The following is a 22,498-nucleotide window of genomic DNA, read 5'->3' as shown; positions in this document are numbered from 1 at the left end:
TGTGTTTATTTTTAGTAAAAATCCTAGAAAGATTGCCCTCCTGGGAGTCATTCCATGTTCTTGTTCAGATTAGTCACTGTTTGTTTTGTCTTTGCTCAGATGGAGGGAACAGAATTCCAAAAGTAGTACCTGTGCAGATGGATGTTAAAAGGCCTTTTATAAAATTAGAGAACCTGATTCTTAGAGTTCAGTAGGCTTTCTGTTGATCCTTATGTCCAGCTTTTTGTTGCTGTTGCTGCAGCACAGTGTCTTCAGTGAGCTGTTTGTGGTGATCTTAAGTAAAACTGTTAGTTACGAACAGAGGCAAGAATCTTTTAAAATAGTATTTAAGTAAAATTTGTGTAATTCTCACCTGTTAATCTATTCTCCTTAAACTGGGGTACACATACCCCTGGGAGTGTGTAGCAACCAGATAGTATGTGAAACTAAAGATTAAAAGAAATGTACCTTCTCTGATATTCAAATTTATTAGGAAATTTAGTGAAAAATTGTTTTCATCGTGGATGAACTGTGAAGTAGAAAAGAAAATTCACACATAGAAATTTTAAACATACGTGGCATTTCAAAAAATGTTTTGATCTTGCAGCGAGAGAGAGCTGGCTGTGCCATTTTCTACTCCACGGGGCTATAAGGTCTTCTCCTCTGCTAGAGGTTCTCCTGTGAAAATGTGACAAGCACTGCTCCTTTCACTGAAGTTTGCCTCTGACTTTTACATGTTTGAGGAGCCAGTCAAGCTCTCTAGATGTTTGGTCCTTCACTCCCTAGAATAGCTCAGCTCAGTGCATGCGCGTCACTTGGAACATTTGCTGCCTCTTGATCAAATTATAAAAATACTAAGTCTGATCCCTAGCGTCATTTTTTTTTTGAACCCTTGTTTTCATTCCTGTAAACCAATTTGTCAGTGAAATTTTAAAGAGTATTGATATTAGAACTTTTAGAAAATTCTTGACAGTCAAAGTTAAATTTGCAAGTTGACCCTCATCACATTTGTTTAATTTCTCAGGGAATGTTTATAGGTTAGCATATGTCTTTGATCTATATTAGTACATAAATCTTTGATATGGTAGATTTTAAGTGCTAAATATATGGGTATATGAAAAATATTTTAAACTATTTTATTAAAAAGTTACATATTGTTTATAACTTTTACTTTCATAGAAGAATATCTGCAGTTGTCTTTTGATAAATCAGTGTTTAAAATTTCTGCAATTTTGCATCCGAGTACCTACTTGAATAAAATACTTCTTGGCAGTGAACAAGGAAGCCTCCAGTTGTGGAATGTAAAATCCAAGTAAGCACAATATTTAGAACATAAGTGATTCTTACCTAATCCTCATCACTACTCCCTGATGCGTACTTAAGTCTCTCAATTCTCCTTGCCTTTATATGTTTATTTGGAGAGCTTTCAGTAAATATACCTGTTTTTGGAGTTATACTCACGGCATCACATATGTGAAAGCTCGGATATGGTCTTGGAACATGGTAGGCAGCTTCATAAATCCTCGTTGAAAAGTATATACTAACGGCCTTAGTCACTGTAAAGAATTCATAAAGCTGTAAAGAAGGCTCTAGTACACAGGATCAGAAGATAATTATGAGATTGTCACTGGGAAGCTTTTAGTTCTCAGTAAACTAAGAAAGGTAAGATGGCAAAGCAAATCAGTGTTAATTTAGTGCTAACATTTAGGAATGGTTTTCAGGGTAAAAGTACATTGATCATCAACCACAGACATGACGGATATCTAGTTAATATTATTGGTATAGCTTGGGGTCTAGATAAATGATTTTAGATACCTCTGCCTGTTATTTGAACGTTTATCCAGAGAAAAAAGTGGCAGCTCACTTTTCTTTGTATAGCATTAAAAGGGCAAACAAAAATATTTGACCATCCAAATTGTTCTTTCCAAAGCCCTTATAAATTCGAAAAGGGAAATAAGATTTTCAGAGGTTTAATGTTTATCCTAGTTCTAATTCAGTGTTTCTGTTCAATTTAATAAATATCATTGACTACCTACGCTGCACTAGGCTGAGGGATAATGACTGAAATATTCTGTGCCCTAAGGTTATCTCTTTAGGTTCTTTATGTGATGTTTACACTCTTTATTGTACATTAAGTATCCCTTGGATAATCACTGAGTGATCTAATCTGTGCCCCTTAAAAAATTTAACATATGCTTAAGTACTTTGTCATTATAACAATTTCATATATCTCTGCTCTATGGATTCTTTATCATTTATGGCTTGATTCTGAAATTTAGAGCAGCGTCAGTATTGTCGTATAACAGTCACGTAACATACAAGGAGTATTGTAATTATAATATATTCCCTTTTGTGATATGTTTCTAGGAACACGTTGCAGTGAAAAATGAGATCTGCCAATATTCTAAGATTTTATTTTAAATTGTATCTGTCAGATAACATGGTTACTCATGTATTTTTTTTCTTTCTATTTAGTTTCTTAAAGATGTTGCATAGTAGAGTAGTTCTTAGCAGCTTAGGATCTGGAGTTGGTCTCTCTGGGCTCTGTCAATTTTAGCCATGTGATCTTAGCTTGATTTTTTTCACATAATTAAGTTTCTTAGTTTCTTTATCTGGAAAATGGTGGTATCTACCTCATGGAATTGTTTTAATATATATACTTAGAATAGTGTGGGGCAGAGTAAGAACTTAATAAATATCACCTGTTATTATTTCATTTTTTAATATGTAGTTGATTTTGTTTTTCTGCCCCCCCCCCCAAAAAATAGCTTTCAACTATTTTTCTTGTTGTAGTAAACTTCTGTATACATTTGCGGGATGGAAAGTTGGAGTGACAGCGCTTCAGCAGGTTAGTATTTTTCTGTTATGTCAAAGAAGAAATGAAGCTCATAGTAGTAGCATCTTTCAATTTCAGGGGCCAACCATATTTTTGGACCTAAAGACAAAATAATATATAGACTAGTGTATCTTTACAAATATTACCATAAAAAATAGTGTTTTGGAAATGTAATTGAAAACAGCGCCTTTGTCTATAAACATTTGTGGAAACCTTTTTGCCTGGAATTAGGCTCTAAATCTGGTTGCTATGGAACCATGTTTACCAATCATTTTGTAAGCATGTAGTCCAGTGCCTTGTAAAGAGCAGAGATGAGTTTTTCAGTGAAGCAAGGGAGATTTTAGGTCATTCGGAGAAATTTGTCAGGATGTTGAGATTTGTAGCTTGAGATAATTGGGGCCCAAATCTTAATGATTCATTAAATGCTTGACTTTTCCAGAAATAACTGCTTTTTGTTTTTATGAGTCTATAGGACATGTATGAATGAATGACTGTATGTCTGCAGAGAATCTTATATCTATTTTGGACACATATACAGCCATGTACCCTTGTCTTTCTAAATATCAGTTGCTTATACCTGCCCAGTTTATATACATTCCTTTATTCTCTCACACTACCGTCAGCCTTACTCTGCTTTTACCTACCCAGAAGACCCCAAAGTTATCAGATGATTAGGTCCTTTGAGGGCAAGACATCATACTTGTTTTAGTATACCCAGCTTCTACACAGGGTCTCATGCGTAGTAGTTACTTGATGGCAAATTAATAACATGTTTAGCCTGATTCCATTTTGTAATGGTATTAGACATTGATCTTGTGTGCTAAAATAAAGAAATTTATGGAGTCTGTATGTAAGACCATTTATAAAATGAAGATTATAGGGCTTCCCTGGTGGCGCAGTGGTTGAGAGTCCGCCTGCTGATGCAGGGGACACGGGTTCGTGCCCCGGTCCAGGAAGATCCCACATGCCGCGGAGCAGCAAGGCCCGTGAGCCATGGCCGCTGAGCCTGTGCGTCCGGAGCCTGTGCTCCGCAACGGGAGAGGCCACAACAGTGAGAGGCCCACAGACCGCAAAAAAAAAAAAGAAATGAAGATTATAATCATAGACTATTAGATTAGATATTCCATTATTTCTTCTGATAACACATAAGTAATGATGTACTCATCAGTATTATTAAAGCTATTAATAATTTGATAACACATAAGTAATGATGTAATCATCAGTATTATTAAAGCTATTAATTTAATTTGATTAAGAAAATAAAAAGTTGAGTAATTTAATTTTCAGGCACCAGCTGTGGATGTTGTTGCCGTTGGTCTTATGTCGGGTCAGATTATCATTCACAACATTAAGTTTGATGAAACATTAATGAAGTTTCGTCAAGACTGGGGACCTATTACTTCGATTTCATTTCGCACAGGTAACTTAACTTTTTTTTTTTAATTTATTTTTGGCTGTGGTGGGTCTTCGTTGCTGTGCAGGGGCTTTCTCTGGTTGCGGCGAATGGGGGCTACTCTTCGCGGAGGTGCGAGGGCTTCTCATTGCGGTGGCTTCTCTTATTGCAGAGCACGGGCTCAGTAGTTGTGGCACACGGTCTTAGTTGCTCTGCGGCATGTGGGATCTTCCCGGACCAGGGCTTAAACCCGTGTCCCCTGCATTGGCAGGTGGATTCTTAACCACTGTGCCACCAGGGAAGTCCTTAATTTATTGATTGATGAAAATTAAGAACACTTGAAATGCATTAGTTTGAAGCTCATAGAGATTTTCTTAATATTTTCTTATAATTTAATCTAATAGAAATGAATGAAATACTGGAATATAAAGAGCCAAAGGAATATTGATAGATTATTGGTGTATAGTCTTTTTTTAAACTTTATATTTATGGATTAAAAGGATGGAGAGAGAAATTCTTAAGTTTAATTGTTTTATGTTGCATGTTTTTCTTTATGTATTCTATTTTAACAACAGATGGTCATCCAGTAATGGCAGCTGGAAGCCCATGTGGCCATATTGGACTCTGGGATCTAGAAGACAAAAAGTTAATCAATCAAATGAGAAATGCACATTCTACAGCAATTGCCGGACTGACATTTCTCCATAGAGAACCACTTCTTGTCACAAATGGTGCTGACAATGCTCTCAGGGTACTATGATTCTTATCTTTCTTGGCTCATGTGTCCTACCCTTTGGTTATTATAAGCCTGCTGTACTGTGTCAGCCTGGAACCTAGCAGATGAAGGGAATATGGGATAAGATATTGATACAGATGAAATAGAACGCATAGCAGGTTACATGATTTTAGTAAAGTGAGAGAGTTACAGCTTAGCTTTTCCCCAGCCCCCACTCCAGGGTCAGTGGTCTGCACGCAATACCCAGTGCCACATTTGTATAGGAGATGATTTGACTGCTTGCAGATCACTTCAAACGTTGTGGAAGAACCTTACTTTTTTATTTCTTGGCAGATATGGATATTTGATGGTCCCACAGGTGAAGGCCGGCTTTTGAGATTCAGAATGGGACATAGTGCTCCTCTTACCAAAATAAGATATTATGGACAAAACGGACAACAAATTCTTAGCGCAAGTGAGTTTCTGCTTTGTGCATTAATTTATTTCAGCAAGTAATGAGAGCAGAGTGTTTAATATTTATTAGGTATTTAATATTTATTTGGTATTTACACAGTTTTAGATTCAAATGCCCCTTTGAGTGACTTGGAAATCTGGGTAAAATGAGGTGATTGTTTTTGAATACTTCAGGGAACACTGTAGCTGCTATTACTTTTATTTGGAGTGTCATTCTATTTACTAATCCTCAGAGACAGAAAGGGCAAATTCCAGAAATGTGGCCCTTGCCTATACAGATAATCTACTGGCAATTATTAGCACCTCAGTTTATCCTTTGTTCTTACTAAATGGCATTCTGTGTGCAGTTGAATATGATAAATTAGGTAGTTGCAATCAGCTCGCCTTTTAAAGTGCTGCAAACTAACTTCAAGCTTTTTGTAGAATCTAATATTATAAGAGCTGTGATTTAAATGGTCCATTGTTTCGATGAAGCTTGATTAGGCATTTTCTCTGTATATCAACAGGTCAGGATGGAACTCTTCAGTCATTTTCCACAATACATGAAAAATTTAACAAGAGCTTGGGACATGGTACGTCATTTGCAAGATGGAAAAAAAACTGTTGGTCACACACAAAAAATCATTTCGAGATTCTGTAAGATAATCAGAGGAGGTTTCATTGATAATTTCCTCTTTCTTCAGATGAAATAAAAATCCTTTGTATGAAAGAGTAGTAGTAAGATACTTAAGATCGACGTTGCTATAGAAGTGATTGAGGTGCTACTGTAAGGTTATTGAAGAGTTAGATATCTTAGGTGGTAAAAAACATCTTAAGTGGTAAAAACATACTGCTGCCACCGAAAAGACATTAATGATCTAACTTGAGCCATCTGCAGACTATAACATTTTAAAGATGGAAGGAAGCTTAGAGAAAGCATCAAAGTAAGAAGCATCCCATCTTTTTGCAAAAAGGGCTCTTTTATTCTGTATCCCTTCCCATGGTTTCTGTTATTTGAAAGAGTTTGTTTATTAAACAAAAATGTTCAGTTTTATTTATAATTACTCTTCTTTGCAAGCCAACATCCTGGCTATTCATGCATGTATATACTTCCAGATGAATTTCAGGATCATTTTAAAATCAATATCCAAAATAATTATTCTTAGAATCAAATTGGAGAGATTTGATATTTTTAAGAATCGTCACATCTAGGAATATGATATATCCTCATTCAAGTTGTCTTTAATGTTCCTCAGTGAAGTTTTTTTAGTTTTCCTCCTATTGGTCCTACATATTTAAGATTATTCAGTGGTATTTTATATATTTTAATATAATTTGCTAATATTTATTTTTTTGCTAATATTGTGACTGCAGTCTGTTCATTTATATTTCTGTCATTGTTAATACTACTGATAATAGTGGTAATACCATCTTTATTTTGCATCTGACTTAAATGGGAATACCTTGACGTTTATAGTTATATGACAATGAATAGCTTTTTTTATATATACATTTTTCATTAAGAAGGATTCATAGCTCTATTCCCTTCTCCCCTAACCACAGGATTAATAAATAAAAAGAGAGTCAAACGTAAAGGACTTCAGAATACCATGTCAGTGAGACTTCCACCCATCACAAAGTTTGCAGCTGGTAAGAAACTTCATACTGTGTTTCGAGTTCTGCTCTGTCATTTATTTCCTCCTATGTATTTCTTTATTTCCTCCATTTTAATAAATGTTTTTACAAATATTAATAAGCATCCGGAGGGTAACTCAAAATATATTTCTTTATTTCTCCCATTTTAATAAATGTTTCAGCAAATATTAATAAGAATCCAGGATGCACCCCAAGTGCATGCTAGTCTTGTGTGAAGACTGAAAATGAGTTATTTATAATTTGAACTTGTTATCTAATAATTTAGGCTTTGTTCTCTGTAAGCTATTAATAAACGATATTTGCTATTTCATTTTGTAGCTCTTGTATTTATTCTATTATACGCCTGGTATAAGAAAGTCACTAATGTAAAAAGGTGAGAACTGAGAACATAGAGCTCTGGCTAATTTAATAAACATCTGAACATACTGAGGTCTTAGTATACTGTGTCATTTGAGCAGTGCATCATTCGAAGAAGTGATTTTAAGAAAAATGTAGATAGGTGATAAGATTGTTGAGCAAAAACTATCATAGAAATAATTGTATAGGCACCATTTCCATTTCAAGGTTATTTATAACAACCTGATGACTGGTCTTTTTTTTTTTTAACTTTAACCCCCCCTCCTGTTTATTTTCTATCTTAGAACCTGAGTGGTCTTTCTAAAAGATCTGAATCATGTCATTCATATGCTTAAAAATCTTTCATGGCTCCTTATCACCTTTTGGGTGCAACCTCCTCTCCTTCACATGGCTTTCAAGACCCCTGGTAATGTGACCTAGTGGCCTTGTCCTCCTGCCACCCCTCTCAAGACACTTACTTGCTGTGCTTAATTTTGTACAGGTTACTCTTGGGCCTGTGTGTGTGTCTCAACCTCTCTCTGCTCTAGCAACCCCCCCCCACCGATTAATTTCTACTTGTTTTACTTCTTTCAGGGACCATTTATTACTCTCTCCAGTTCTCTTAGTAAACTCTTTCTGAGTGCTCTTACAAGACACCATCTTACTTTATTGTAATTTCTTCTAATCAGAATCTCTTGTTAGATTGGAAGCTCATTGCTCTCAGAAATTACCTGTTGACCATCCTGTCCCTAGTGCCTAATTACAACAGAGAATATTAAATGCTTAATAAATAAAATACGTGAATGAATGAGTGAGGGAATGAAAAGCAATTTGATTTATGCTTTTAATTATGTTTTAGAGGAAGCTCGTGAAAGTGACTGGGATGGTATCATTGCTTGCCATCAAGGTAAGCTATCTTGCTCAACCTGGAACTATCAAAGATCTACAATAGGTGCTTACTTTCTCAAGCCAAAAGAGCTGAAGAAAGATGACATAACTGCAACAGTAAGTGAACTTGTTTTTAAGGGCGTTTTCTCCTGTAAAACTGTCTTGTGGTTATCTTATTATACTCAAGTTTATTAATGATAATATTCATTGAAAGAACAAAGAACATAGTTTAACATTTTGAAATTTTTCCCTAATAGTGTTAAGTTTTCCAGCTTGGAGAGAATTATTTTAAGTTTAAGTTTTGCTTAATTAGATGTTGTATATTGGTTATTTTAATTTTCTGATTAATATAGGATTACTCAGGATACACTTTGAGGGGGATTTCAGCATTTATCAATATACTTTCGTACCTGAATTATGTTGAGTATATAGTACTATATTCAGTGAAAGTGAATCTTAAGGTTTCTTCCTTCCTTTTCTTTCTTTCAATGTAGGAGTAAGATTCAGCTAAATCTTTAATGAGTTAAAGATGTAGAAGTTATTTAAATCCTTCATTTCTTACATTTGTCTGATTGAGTACTGTCTAAGCCTTTTTTAAATATGGTTTTTAAATGCCACTGTTAACTTAAAACTTCTTACTCCTCTATTAAAATTTTATTTTGTTTTCTTTTGAAAATAATGTAAGTCGTCTATTGGGTTCAGGTTTTAAGGTATAAAGAAATGATGTCAAATTTGGTTTGCAGAATCGTTGCCTCTGCTTTTTCAAAATAGGTTTTACTGATATATAATTCACATACTGTAAAATTCACTCATTTAAAGTGTACAATTTAATGGGTTTTAGTGTATTCATAGAGTTGTGCAGTTATCACCAAAATCTAATCAGTCTAATTTTAGAGCATTCTCATCACCTCAGAAAGAAACCCTGTACCCACTAGCAATAAGCCCCATCCTCTCACTTTTCCCCTTTGCCATCTCCCCAAACTAGGCAACCACAACCTACTTTCTATCTATAGATTTGCCTATTCTGGGCATTTCACACAGATAGAATCATACAATATATGGTCTCTGTGACTGGCTTCTTTCAGTTAGCATTTTTAAGGTTAATGTTTTTAAGGTTCATCCATGTTGTAGCATGTATCATACTTTATTCCTTTTATTGCTGAATAATATTTCATTTTCAACTTTTGAAATTTTTTTTAGCCATTGATAGTTGGTGGACATTTGTATTGTTTCTAGTTTTTGACTATTATAAATAATGCTTCTGTGGACATCAGTGCACAAGTTTTTGTGTGGACATATGTTTTTGTTTCTCTATATTTACATCTGGGAGTGGAATTGTTAGGTCATAATGTAACTCTAACGTTTTTGAGGAACTGCCAACCTGTTTTCCAAAGTGGCTGCACAAGTTTATATTCCCACCAGCAATGTATAAGGGTTCCAGTTTCTGTATGTCCTAGCCAACACTTGTGCTTATCCGTTCTTTTGATTATTGCTGTCCCAGTGTGTATGAAGTAGTATATCACTGTGGTTTCTGATTTGCATTTCCCCAGTGACTTAACAATGTTGAGCATCTTTTCATGTACTTATTGGCCATTTCTACATCTTTGGAGAAATGTCTATTCAAATTCTTTGCCATTGTTTAATGGGGTTATTTATCTTTTTCCTCTTGAGTTGAAATAGCTCTTTATATATTCTGGATACAGGTCCCTTATCACATATGTCATTTGCAAATATTTTCTCCCATTCTGTGGGATGTCATTTCCTTTTCATGTTGGTATCATTTCACCATAAGGGGTTTTAATTTTGAAGTCCAACCTTTTTTTTTTTTCTTGTGGTTTTTTGAAAAACATTGCCTAACTCAAGGCCATGAAAAATTTACTCCTGTGATTTCATCTGAGAGTTTCATAATGTTAGCTCTTAAATTTAGATCTGTAATCCTTTTCGAGTTAATTTTTGTGTACGATGTCATGTAGGCATCCAAGTTCATTCTTTACATTTGGATATCTAGTTACGTCAGCATCATTTGCCCAAAACACTGTTCTTTCCCCATTGAATGGCCTGGGTACCCTTGCCAAAAATTGTTTGACATGAATGTGAGGGTTTTTTTCTAGATTCTCAGTTTTCTTTAATTGTCCTATATGTCTATTTTTATGCCAGTACCACACTGTCTTGATTATGGTACCTTTCTAGTAAGTTTTTTGAAATCAGGATGATTGAATCTTCCAAGTTCTTCTTTTTGCAAGATTGTTTTGGCTATTCTGGTCTATTGCATTTCCATATGAATTTTAGCATCAGCTTGTCAATTTTTGCAAAGAAGGCAGTTAGGATTTCGATAGGGTCTTGTTGATTCCACACCTCAGTTTGAGGAGTGTTAACCATCGTAGTATTACTCCTGATCCATAAACATGGGATGTCTTTCCACTTAATTAGATTTTTAATTTCTGTTAGCAGTGTTTTGTAGTTGTCAGTATACAAGCCTCATACTTTTTTGGGTAATTTTTCCTAGAATTGTATTCTTTTCAATACTGTTATAAATAGAATTCTTTCCTTAATTTCATTTCGGATTGTTCATTGCTAATGTATGGAAATATAATTGATTTTTGCACATTGATCTTGTATCTTAACAACCTTGCTGAACTTATCTATTAGCTCTATTAGTTTGTTAGATGCCTCTGCTTTTGAAAATGCATATTTCAAGTATAACCACATTTGATCCTATTTTGTACAAATTTTTTTTGTCAGTATGTATGCTCTGTTCTCCATAGTACAAACATCTACTCTTAAGCTTTTATCTGTAAGCCATAGAGAGTCTATCTTAAACTTCTTAAGTTTACCTGCAAAGTTTTGAGTAGCTATTGTAATAGTAGTGGTAATAATAATTACAGCTAACATTTTTTGTGTGCTTACTTTGTTCTAGGCTCTCTGCCTAGCACATATCAGTATTATATTATTTTCACAATAGTCCTATGATAATGGAGTATTGTTAGCCTCTTCTTATAGGCAGTAAAACTGAGGCTGAGGCTTACTGTAACGAGTAATATGCCTGATCAGTAAAACTAGTAAATGGAAGAGCTGGGATTTGAACCTAGGACCACTCCTTCTAGAACCTATGTTCTTAACTCATAGCCTATAATGATCACTCATAGAACATTGTGTGTGTGTGTGTGTGTGTGTGTGTGTGTGTGTGTGTGTGTGTGTGTGTATACACACATACACACACACAATGATACTTAACTGGTGCTGGGTTGGAGTCAGCTATCTGGAACAAAGCCAGGAGCCCATAAGTAGTAAACCAGTAAGTATTTATCAGAGAACCCATGTGCTAGAGTACAATTTGTTAATCAGAGGTAACCTTCTTAGCTTATTCATTTTTGCTTTGCTTGTGCTGTCTTCAACAATAGGTTAGAATGAATAAGTAAATAAGTAAAAGGAGACTTCCAGAAGCAGTCCCATTAACAGCAATAAATCCTATTAAAATAAATGCAAGTTCCAGAAAGTACAGCAGTCCCCCCTTATCCATGGTTTCATTTTCCATGGTTTCAGTTATCTGCAGTCAACTTTGATCTGAAAATATTAAATAGAAAATTCCAGAAGTACACAATTTATAAGTTTTAAATTGCATGCCATCTGAGTAGCACTGTCCCTCTCTGTCGTGAATCATCTTTTTATCTAACGTGTCCATGCTCTATACACTACCTGCCCATTAGTACAGGAAAAAACATAGTATATATAGGGTTTGGTGCTGTCTACTGTTTCAGGCATCCACTGGGGGTCTTGGAACATATTCCCTGCAGATAAGGGGGACTACTGTATAGCAGGGCCATCAGGGGCCATTACTTGTAGGTTATAGCATAGTATCTTTATTAGTTCCTGAGAGCATAAATATATAACATAGCATAAACATTTATGAGTTGTTCAGAATAGGTAAAATTATGTTAGTGTTCTATTTGAGAAGATAGATTGCTTTTTAAGGTTAGTCCATAATTTCCTATCTAAAACTTTTTTTAAGTTATAAGCTATAATTGTCTAGAAAAAATATAGATGTAAGTGGAGCGTACTTCTGTGGATGCTGTGTAAAGATATCTTGACTCAGTGGTGTATCAGTCTTATGCTGCTTTGCACAGTTAAATATCCTCTGTTGAATATTTTCTTTTAGGTCTTAGAAGTCATCTGTTTCTTTAGGCATAAATTCAACAGTTTTTTGAATTAACTCTTGGGTGGGTGACATCTGACTGATGCAGTGGCAATGAAGGATTTCTCTGAGCATGACCCACCACATAGCCAGTCTCATGTTTTTAACAGAAAAAAAGACATCTTTTTAATATAATATTTCTATTTTAAGTATTAAAATATGAGTTTATTTTACAGAAACTTTATAAACTAAATGTTTTCCATGCAGTATCTCATGTATTTCCTTCCTAATATGTTGTAATTAAAATATTTTGGGCTTTTTCATTGGACATCCCAACTGATATGGTTCCAGTTTTATATCCGCTATAAAAGGAATTACAAAAGTAAGGTAATGAGAAATTAGGCAATGGAATGCTTTGACTTTAGTACCGTTGTGAATAAATTAAAAATTGAAGACCAGTTGATATACCATTCTCCTGAGTGAATTTCAATTGAGTTAACTTTGGTTATGTTTTGCTGTCTTGGAAGTATGGATTTCTCCATACTTCTTAGAGAATGGAGATAGAATCAAACAGATATTTCTAATACACCCAAATATAATTACATTATGTTTAAGAAAATTAACGAAGCAATTCATTTATCGTTCTTTTTTTAAAAATGAGATAATTAGTAGATTTAAAAAAATACTTTGGAAACCATAAAGTACAATAAAAATGTTAGCTATTTTCTGTGTCATTTGTGTTAATTTTTTTTCCCTTAAGGCAGTGGATATAACTTCTTGTGGAAACTTTGCTGTGATTGGTCTCTCATCAGGAACTGTAGATGTATATAACATGCAGTCGGGTATACACCGAGGAAGTTTTGGCAAGGATCAAGGTATTGAATTTATTTTTCTTTTTCTTATTTTTAAAAAAAGTAATATACATAGATAAAAGGCTAATAACTGTCGCTGGCATTTATTAAATTCTTGAGTGCCAGTCATTTTGCTAAAGTTGTATATGGGTTATCATCAGCCGTATGTGGCAGTTCCTGCCATTATATCTATTTGAAACACCATGTTGAAATAAAGAGAATGAAGTCATAGTTGTATTAGGGGAAAGTGGATATTATAGAAATTAAAGGTTCTTTTTTTCTTCTTGCATTAAGCAGAAAATCTTAACTATTTTTTGAAATCTTCATGGCATCAACCTGATGGATTTTGTTATTACTCAAGTGGTATAATAATCTTCTCTCTGCTCCCTAAAATCCATATTAATTTAAAGATTTTAGGGGTGTTAAATAGTGGGAACTTAGATATTTAAATAAAGGAATCACTGTTTGTGTAGTGTTCAGAGAGTCAGTTGCAATTCTTATTTCTTTTTTCTTTTAACATATGCCTTAAAGCCCATAAAGGATCTGTTAGAGGTGTTGCAGTGGATGGATTAAACCAGTTGACAATTACAACTGGTAGTGAAGGAGTACTCAAGTTCTGGAACTTTAAAAACAAAGTTTTAATTCATTCTATGAGCCTTGATTCATCTCCAAATATGATGCTGCTACATAGAGACAGGTAAAGTTTTTCTTTTAATGATAAAGGACTTTCTTCTTGATGTTTTTAGTTCTTAATTTAAGTACAGTAGACCTTTGAACAACACAGGTTTGAACTGTGCAGGTGCACTTATACACAACTTTCACTAAATACTCACTGTAGCGCTACATGATCCACTGTTGGTTGAGTCCACAGATGCAGAACCATGGACATGGAGGGCCAACTGTAAAGTTAATATCATCTTTTTTTAAAAATTTTATTTTTGGCTGCATTGGGTCTTTGTTGCTGCACACAGGCTTTTTCTAGTTGCGGCAAGCTGGGGCTACTCTTCGTTTCAGTGCGTGGGCTTCTCACTGCGGTGGCTTCTTTTGTTGCGGAGCATGGGCTCTAGATGCGTGGGCATCAGTAGTTGTGGCTCACGGGCTCTAGAGTGCAGGCTCAGTAGTTGTGGCACACGGGCTTATTTGCTCCGTGGCATGTGGGATATTCCCAGACCAGGGATCGAATCCGTGTCCCCTGCATTGGCAGGCGGATTCTTAACTACTGTGCCACCAGGGAAGTCCCCCAGCTATAAAGTTATATGCAGATTTTTGTCTGCAGAGGGGTGGCACCCTAACCCTCATGTAAACTGGTCAACTATAGGTAATTTACCAAGTGGGAAAAACCAGACTTTTCATATAAAAGAACAGCATTTTGCTTAATTTCCCCCAAAAGTATACGTGATTAACAAAATTTAAATGACTGTGAGATTTTAGTTCAAGGGGTTTTTTTTGTTTGTTTTTTCATTAAAACTGTTGCATTTATTTTGCTTAGTGGCATTCTGGGACTCGCCTTGGACGACTTCTCCATTACTGTTTTGGACATAGAAACTAGGAAGATTGTCAGAGAGTTTTCTGGACACCAAGGCCAAATAAATGACATGGTAAAACAAACTTTAGATGTTTAAATAAAACTTGATTCATTTCTATTTCTGTTTAGATTTAAAAAGTTCAAATAATTGAAACTTTTAATAGCATTAAACTCATCATAGGAGATGTTCAAAATGAATAATTAGGAGACTAATTTTCAAAAAAGAGATTTTTAAGGAAAATTTAGAATTAAAAGAAGTTTAATATTTCCCAGGAAGTTAATGCCATTAAAGTATAAATCCCAGAGTTCATTTTTTTCTCTTTAAACAAGGCCAAAATATACTTTGGAGAGTGAATCATTGAAACATAAGTGTATCATTTTTGACTTAATATTAAACTAAGCTGAGAGAACTCATTTCTGTTTTTCTACATTCATAATGAATTAATAGGAGACCTGGAATATCTGATTCTTGGTTCATTCTAGTTTAGTGTTATTTCTACAGTTTATATATCTTAACTTCAAAAGAATTTAATTAATAAAAATGTGTTTTAGCTTACTATTATGCTGTTATAGTGAGAAATATGGTAATAAGTACTCTAGTTTAAAAAGTGTAAGTTGAAGACTTTGCATCAATTGCAGATACCTTTATTTACTTGAAACAGAAAAAATAAAAGAAAAGAAAATCCTACATAGTGACACTCCCAACAGCTACTTTTATTTATCAGTTCTCACACCAAAAATCTGAATTTGCAATGTTTACCCCCATTTCCTTAAAAATCAGGGGTCGGGGGTTAATGGTCGGGAAATTGTGTTATTCTGCAGATAAGAGATTGGCAGAACTACCCATCAACAGAATTTGTTGTGACAGCATCTATAGAAATGGGGGTGGGAGTGGAGTAATTTTGATGAAATTGCATTTTTGAAAACATCTGTCAATGCCATCTTGCTCTTCTTATTTCTTTCCTTTTCAAACTTTACTTTCAAGTTATACGTCTGGAGTTTCCCCTAGTCAATAACAAATTACTCCTGTTCCATTAAACCTATGAGCATTTATTACATGACTTCACCTATCAAAGTCATTTTCCCATACTTTATTATCTGCACTATCCTTCTGTAAATTGAGTTCTCTGCATCTTAAGGTTTGAGTTTCCACAGTATCATCGCAGCCCCATGACCAAGTTGGAGTTCACTTATCCCACTATTATTTGCTAATATGGATGGTCATAATCCCTATGGTGTGTTTACACTCCTCGATGAACAACCTACTACCATTATAAACCTTAAAGTTTTTCCTTTTGGGTCTTCTTTTACATTTGACTTGGTTTAAAGCTCATGTGCTGCAGGAAGAGAGCTATTATTTTTCCATTTTTATCTACAGAGAAGATATAACTTCTTCATGGTGGCATAAGTAGTTTATTATTTAAATTTATTTTGAAAATCTGATTATTGGGGTTTTAATTTATACTTTGGAAATAAAAGATCATTAAGGGAGAAAAGACTTTTAACTGAATCTATAAGTACAAGCTGAAGGACTTCTTTAGTAACTTCACTATATTAAGAGAATTTGCATTCTTCAAAATCATTCTTAGAAAGCCATTCTAACATACAGATGCTTTTCAAGGAAATGGAGCTTTTGTTGCTTTCACAGATACTTTATTATTGAAATTAGGCTCACAAAATATTTCTAATAGAATGTTCTCAAAACAGTTTTATGTTAAAAACAATTAGTAGTTTGTTAACTGTCTATAAATATAGGAGATTATGGGGTAGAAATTGAAAATTGGGTGAAACTGTTCATTTTTAAAACTTTTTATAATTCATGTAAAAGCTTAGTCCTTAGCTGTATCCAAATCAGTGGTATATAAGATGGCATTTTATGTAATAAGATGTAAATTTTATACTTCAAACATTTTTTAATGAAGCATGCGTTATCTTTTCATTTCTTGTATTCTTTAAGCTGTTAAATATACAGACACAAACATACATACAGAAATACACACATATACACACACACATATATATGTATTCTTTTTTTATTTTTTTATTTTTTTATTTAAAGGCTTTCAGTCCTGATGGTCGTTGGTTAATAAGTGCTTCAATGGATTGCTCTATTAGAACTTGGGACCTTCCATCTGGATGGTGAGTTTTTAAATCTCTAACCTTATCTGAGGTTTTCTCAGTCATTGTCATTACATGTGACTTTTACCTGTTGTTAATGGATTATGTACTTTTAGAATGTGAATATATTTGGGGAGTTTTTCTAACCTGACTATATTTTATCCTTGTAGTGTTTTTTTATCTCAAACAGCAGAGATTAGTGCCATAAAAGATAATAGGAAAATCCAACCTCTTAGGTTCTCTATTCCTACAAAATTGAGATATAGAAGTGAGTTGCATAAACCTTAAGAAAGCACATTTGACCTTTTTGATACTCCAAAGTAGAGATCATACTTTAGGACTACAAACTTTATTTTGAGTATTTTTTTGTTTTTGTTGTTGTTGTTGATACTGAATTTAGTTAAGAGATCAGAACACTTTGCTTTGTGTGTATTATATATTTTCTGTCTCTAACATAATTCTTGAAAAAAGACATTTAGATACCTTAAAGTAATGAAAATGTGTGTCTTAAGATTTGGGTAAAACCCAACAGTGTTCAGAAATCTGGCATAGATTGAAACGTGCTACTAAAACAGCACTTGAAGAAAAAACATTAATTCTGTTCAGTAATTTGAGAGAGAGTACTTTGTTGTTAAAAATTATGTAGGAATAGATACAATTTGAAATCATATCACTTAACATAGAATTGCTTAGATTGAGTTTGAAAGGAGTGATGGGAAAAGGAACATACCATAAGAAAAGAGATACGTGAGAAAGATGAGAAGGAAGCTAGTACTTTTCAATCTTTTGAAATGTTCCTAAACTAAGTTTTGTCCAATTCTACTACTACTCTTCTTTCTCAGGAATTAGATAAGCTCATACCTGAAAGCAATTTGACCTTTAGAAAGGAAAAACGCTGATGTACTTATTTCCCTTTAAGTTTGATAAAGGAATGAGGCAAAGCTGTCTATACAGCATACATACTGGATTTGGAAATATGCACAGCAAGAGTGTCACTAATGGGTCCAACTCTAATAACTAGGGAATTTGGTCCACAGGTGGGTCTCTTTTGTACTTAGAGTAAAGCAAAATATAATTAGTTGCCTGTGTCCTTCAGCTTCAAAACATTCACCTCAAGTTGGTACTTTCTTAATTAAAAAAAAAACACAACTTTTTTCTAAAGGTACCATTAGAAATATTGATTAGTCTTTTGCTTCTTGGACTTTTGCTTCTATCTAAAAGTGAACATTATAATTTGAATTACTTTACAGTAGGAAAGTTGTACAGAAAATAGAGTTGACACAGTGCCCTTTTCATTTTCCTTTTTAGTAGTTCAAGTTCACATTAGATGGGAGAGACAGGTTAATGTTCAGTAGTACTACACTAGCAAAATATTTTTTTAAAGTGGTAAGGTTTTTTTGGAATGGAAGAATTAGGATCTGAAAGTAGCGTTCAAAGCCACCAGTCTTTGACTCAGCATTAGCCTTTTTTGCTGAATTTCTTATTTTAGTAAAAAGATGAACAGATTCAAATCCGATAGATTTTCAACTCTGGTATCTTATTTTTCGGTGAACACAGGCAATTTTAAGTGAATACAAAAGCATTAAGCTGGGAGAAACACCAGAGCAAGAAGTGAGTCACATAGGGATTGTTTAAAGAAAATATAATGATTGGACCAAAGTATATTTTTAATAAAGAAAAAACTACTTTTTTGGTTAAGATTTGAAGTGGAGTAAATGAGAAAGGTTGAAAAGCAGTATCATACAACTGCTGCTGCCTAACTGCAGCCAAGCTAACATTTACCATGAGCTGCTATGCACTTGATATACTTTTATTTTTCGTCTTTTCTCATATCCTATTAGGTATAGGTACTGTTTTTTAGTCCTGTTTTACAAATGAGGAAACGGAGGCTCAGAGAGAAGTTAAGTAATTTGCCCAAGGCAACATAGTTTGTTAATGAGATTTTGCTTAAGCATAAGCATAGGGGAAAGACATTTCCCAATAGTTGTGATATCCGCCTTGCTTGGGTTGTGTCATATGTTCTAAGGATGATTTGGTTTTCTTGATGTAGAAGATAGTAAGGAAGTAAGGATCAGTATTTCACCATACAACCATAGGTAACTGTTGGGTTTTTTTGTTTTTGTTTTAATATTTATTTTTTTTATCTTGGCTGTGCTGGGTCATAGTTGCGGCACACGGGATCTTCACTGAGGCATGTGGACTTCTTAGTTGCGGCATGCGGGCTCTTAGTTGTAGCATGCATGCAGGATCTAGTTCCCCGACCAGGGATTGAACCCAGGCCCCCTGCATTAGGAGCGCAGTGTCTTACCCACTCGACCACCAGGGAAGTCCTCTGTTGGGTTTTTTGATTTCCCCTATTTGTTTTAAACATAATTAGTATGGCAACCTTTGGAGAGTCCTAGTTTTTTCTTCAGTAAGCAGTTTTATCATTTACATAACATGTTAAATATGCAAAGAATGAATATACTCATTACGAAGACTAAAAAGTGATACGTATGAGTAAACCTTTGGTGTGTGTGGTAACATACAGATGTATCCATCTGGAATTGTGCCTATCTAAAACAAATTGCAGGGACTACTTGGTGGTGCAGTGATTAAGAGTCCACTTGCCAATGCAGGGGACACGGGTTCGAGCCCTGGTCCAGGAAGGTCCCACATGCCGCAGAGCAGCTAAGTCTATGCACCACAACTGCTGAGCCTGTGTTGTGGAGCTCACGCCCCAGAGCTACTGAAGCCCGTGTACCTAGAGCCCATGCTCCACAACAAGAGAAGCCACAGCAATGAGAAGCCCGCGCACCGCAACAAAGAGTAGCCCCCGCTTGCCGCAACTAGAGAAAGCCTGCATGCAGCAACGAAGACCCAATGCATCCAAAAAAATAATTAAAACAAATTGCATAGGTACTGAACTGTTTACTGTAAAGGTTTTTTTGTTTAAGTGCTGAAAATTTTCTTGTGTTTGTAGGATTCTCAGAGAAGCAGAGTTGAAATTTTTTTTTAATTTCTTTTTTTAAATCTTTATTATTTTGATAAAATACTGCTTTAGCACAGGCTCAGCAGTTGTGGTGCATGGGCTTAGTTGCTCTGTGGCATGTGGGATCTTCCCGGACCAGGGATTGAAACCCGTGTCCCCTGCATTGGCAGGCAGATTCTTAACCACTGCACTACCAGGGAAGTCCCCAGAGTTGAAATTTTTTATCCCTGAAATTATCTGTCATCCCCTACCACTACCACCTGTAATTTCTGGTTGCTTTTAATCTCCTAGAAGTTTAGGTTGAACTCTTTTGGGGGTGAGAAAAATATAAAATTATAAATAGTTTTAATAGAATTTTGCATTTTTTTTTCTGTCTCATTCACCTGACCTTGCTTTCTGAGGAGCATTACATGAGAATAATTGCAGTAGAACATTGTTTTGCATTTCTCACTGAGGCAAAACTATCCCTTTATTCTGTTCATTAAAGTTTCCTTTGTAAGGTGATTCCGTCACTCTGGAGACTGAACATCTAGACATTCTCTGCATTTGTTTAGAATATAATCAGAAGTGGGTTAATGTTACTTATGTTTATGAGGAGCTTTGTACTTGAAAATCTGATCCCTTAAAATGAGAATTTTTTTTCAGTTTTTCTCTCAAAAAACATAATTTACCTGAGACTTCATTCTGTAGGATTAGCAGGAGACTATATGGTAGTTAGGTCTGGGGACTTAAGCTTTATGAACTAATTTGGTCATGTAAAATATGCTATGGATGTGGAAACCACCTTCCTCAGTTTGATGCTTTTACATAATGGAAGGCCAGCCTACCCACACACAACAGCTGTGGAAGTCACATTGCACAACGAATTTGCCAAAGCAATTATAGTATCAAGTAAAATAAATTTGCTCAAGCAGTAGATTTCTCTTTTTAACAGATAGATTCTGAACATGTTAGGGAGTTTCACCCCTCACACACTTACATTTGTAGTGAACAAATATTAAGACAAAGAAGAAATGGTAAGATCTGAAATTGCTGAGTTTAGGTTTAATCATCAGTATACATGGAGATAAAGTTTCTGCTCTGGGTTGTTTGCATTAAATGAATTAACAAATAATTTTACAGTCTCTGGTTATAATAAGTGTTTAGCAATCGTCCTTCTCCTCAATTCCTTTGATCCCCAAGAGCAGCTGTTCTTGTGAGTTTCCAAAGAAGGGTTGAGCAGAAATCAGACAGATTATTACTCTTTTTTCCCCATAAGTGAAAATTAAACATCAGTCATTGTCCTGAGCACACTTTGGTTTGTTTGTAGTGCTCCTAAATTTAGTCTTGTCCTACTACCTAGTTAAGGTTCACATTGTTAATCACTCTGTGAACACATTGAGAGAGATTTTATCATGGATAAGTCATTTAATGCTTCCATTGGAAAGTCTTCATCTTGAGCTGCTCAGAGTGTGCTTCATGAATCACCAGGGTAGGCATCTTTTGGGTGTGTGTGCTATCAAACTGTCGAACCTTTAGTTTCCATAATGGTTTTACTGAGCTTATAGTGATTAAGTGTGCAGACTGCTTGGTGACAGATATGGCTCAGTTACTTTCTACCTTGAGCAAGTTTTTAAATCTTACTGGGCCTCATTTTTCTAATGTGTATAGTTAGGACAGATCTGCCTCATAGGGTTGTGAGGATTAAATCAGTAGGCACAAGTGCTCAGGATACTTCCTAGCATGGAGCACTAAAAAAGGTGTTAACTCCTGTCATTTGCTTTCTTGAAATAATTTGGTTTATTTAATGTAGATTCTGAGCTTCAGTCATCTTGCCATGCCTTCTCATGGATAATGTATTGGCTTCAGTGAGTAAAGTAGTTTTTAAAACAGCCCTGATTAAAACCAGTATACTCCTCTTAAAGTATACAAGGTATTCACACTCTTAGCCAGCCTAAGAAGCCTCTTCTGCAAGATGCCAATGTGTTAGGCCTTCCTTTTGCTCCTTAAATTCACCTCGTTAAATTTCCTGCTTCCACCATCCTAGTTCAAATCTTCACTGCTTGTTAGATGACTACTACCATAATCTCACTGTTCTTTCTGTTCAGATATATTCTACATTCTGCTAGCAGATTTTCTTATGAAAGTGAAGATTACAGCACTATCTGCTCAAAAGCCTGTAGTGACTTTCCATTTATTAAAAGACAAAAACAAACTCAGATGTTTGGTATTCAAGACCAAACTGCACTCCTCGCTAGACAGTATTTTCCCTCACCTTGCCCTCCACATTTCCCTCATCCAGAAGATGCTTTCTTTACCGTCAACATCCATTGAATTCCTGTCCATTTGTAAGGCTCACCTCACACACTGTTTTCTGAGAAGCCTATTCTGAGTCTTCTTCTTGAGTGTGATTGCTCCCTTTTCCTCCCCAATTTCAACCCCTGCTCATAGCTTTTTGAAGCTGTGAGACTAGTGCTGCTTTATGGTTATGCTCTATAGACTGAATTTTCATGTTTCATATATAGCATGGTTACCTATTTGAAAAACAGAATTGCTCAAATTTTTTTTCTACTACCATTCCCTTATTATTTATAATGATTTTATTACTTTCTTCTGTTGCCTACACCTTTTATTATTTTACTGAAATAACAAATACAGGAGAGTAC

The 22,498-nt window shown here is 34.9% G+C and overlaps 1 protein-coding gene across 2 annotated transcripts in view; it reads left to right on the top strand.

The window, feature by feature from the left end:
* Positions 1-22,498, top strand: part of WDR36 (WD repeat domain 36) — a 37,673-nt gene that overhangs the window by 5,606 nt on the left and 9,569 nt on the right. For both annotated transcript variants that reach the window (XM_027100196.1, XM_027100202.1), the window contains exons 5-16: positions 1,159-1,291; positions 2,773-2,827; positions 4,103-4,235; positions 4,784-4,959; positions 5,278-5,398; positions 5,904-5,969; positions 6,940-7,026; positions 8,228-8,373; positions 13,149-13,263; positions 13,771-13,936; positions 14,729-14,837; positions 16,824-16,903. In XM_027100196.1, coding sequence (XP_026955997.1) covers positions 1,159-1,291; positions 2,773-2,827; positions 4,103-4,235; positions 4,784-4,959; positions 5,278-5,398; positions 5,904-5,969; positions 6,940-7,026; positions 8,228-8,373; positions 13,149-13,263; positions 13,771-13,936; positions 14,729-14,837; positions 16,824-16,903 — 1,387 coding nt within the window. The remainder of the gene's footprint in view (positions 1-1,158; positions 1,292-2,772; positions 2,828-4,102; positions 4,236-4,783; positions 4,960-5,277; positions 5,399-5,903; positions 5,970-6,939; positions 7,027-8,227; positions 8,374-13,148; positions 13,264-13,770; positions 13,937-14,728; positions 14,838-16,823; positions 16,904-22,498) is intronic.

The sequence above is a fragment of the Aethalodelphis obliquidens genome, unplaced genomic scaffold (genome assembly GCF_003676395.1).
Source record: "Aethalodelphis obliquidens isolate GAN/ISIS:26980383/991018 unplaced genomic scaffold, ASM367639v1 scaffold4, whole genome shotgun sequence".
Classification (NCBI taxonomy): domain Eukaryota; kingdom Metazoa; phylum Chordata; class Mammalia; order Artiodactyla; family Delphinidae; genus Aethalodelphis; species Aethalodelphis obliquidens.
Note: the sequence above shows the minus strand (reverse complement) of the source record. Positions and strands in the feature narration are given on the sequence as shown.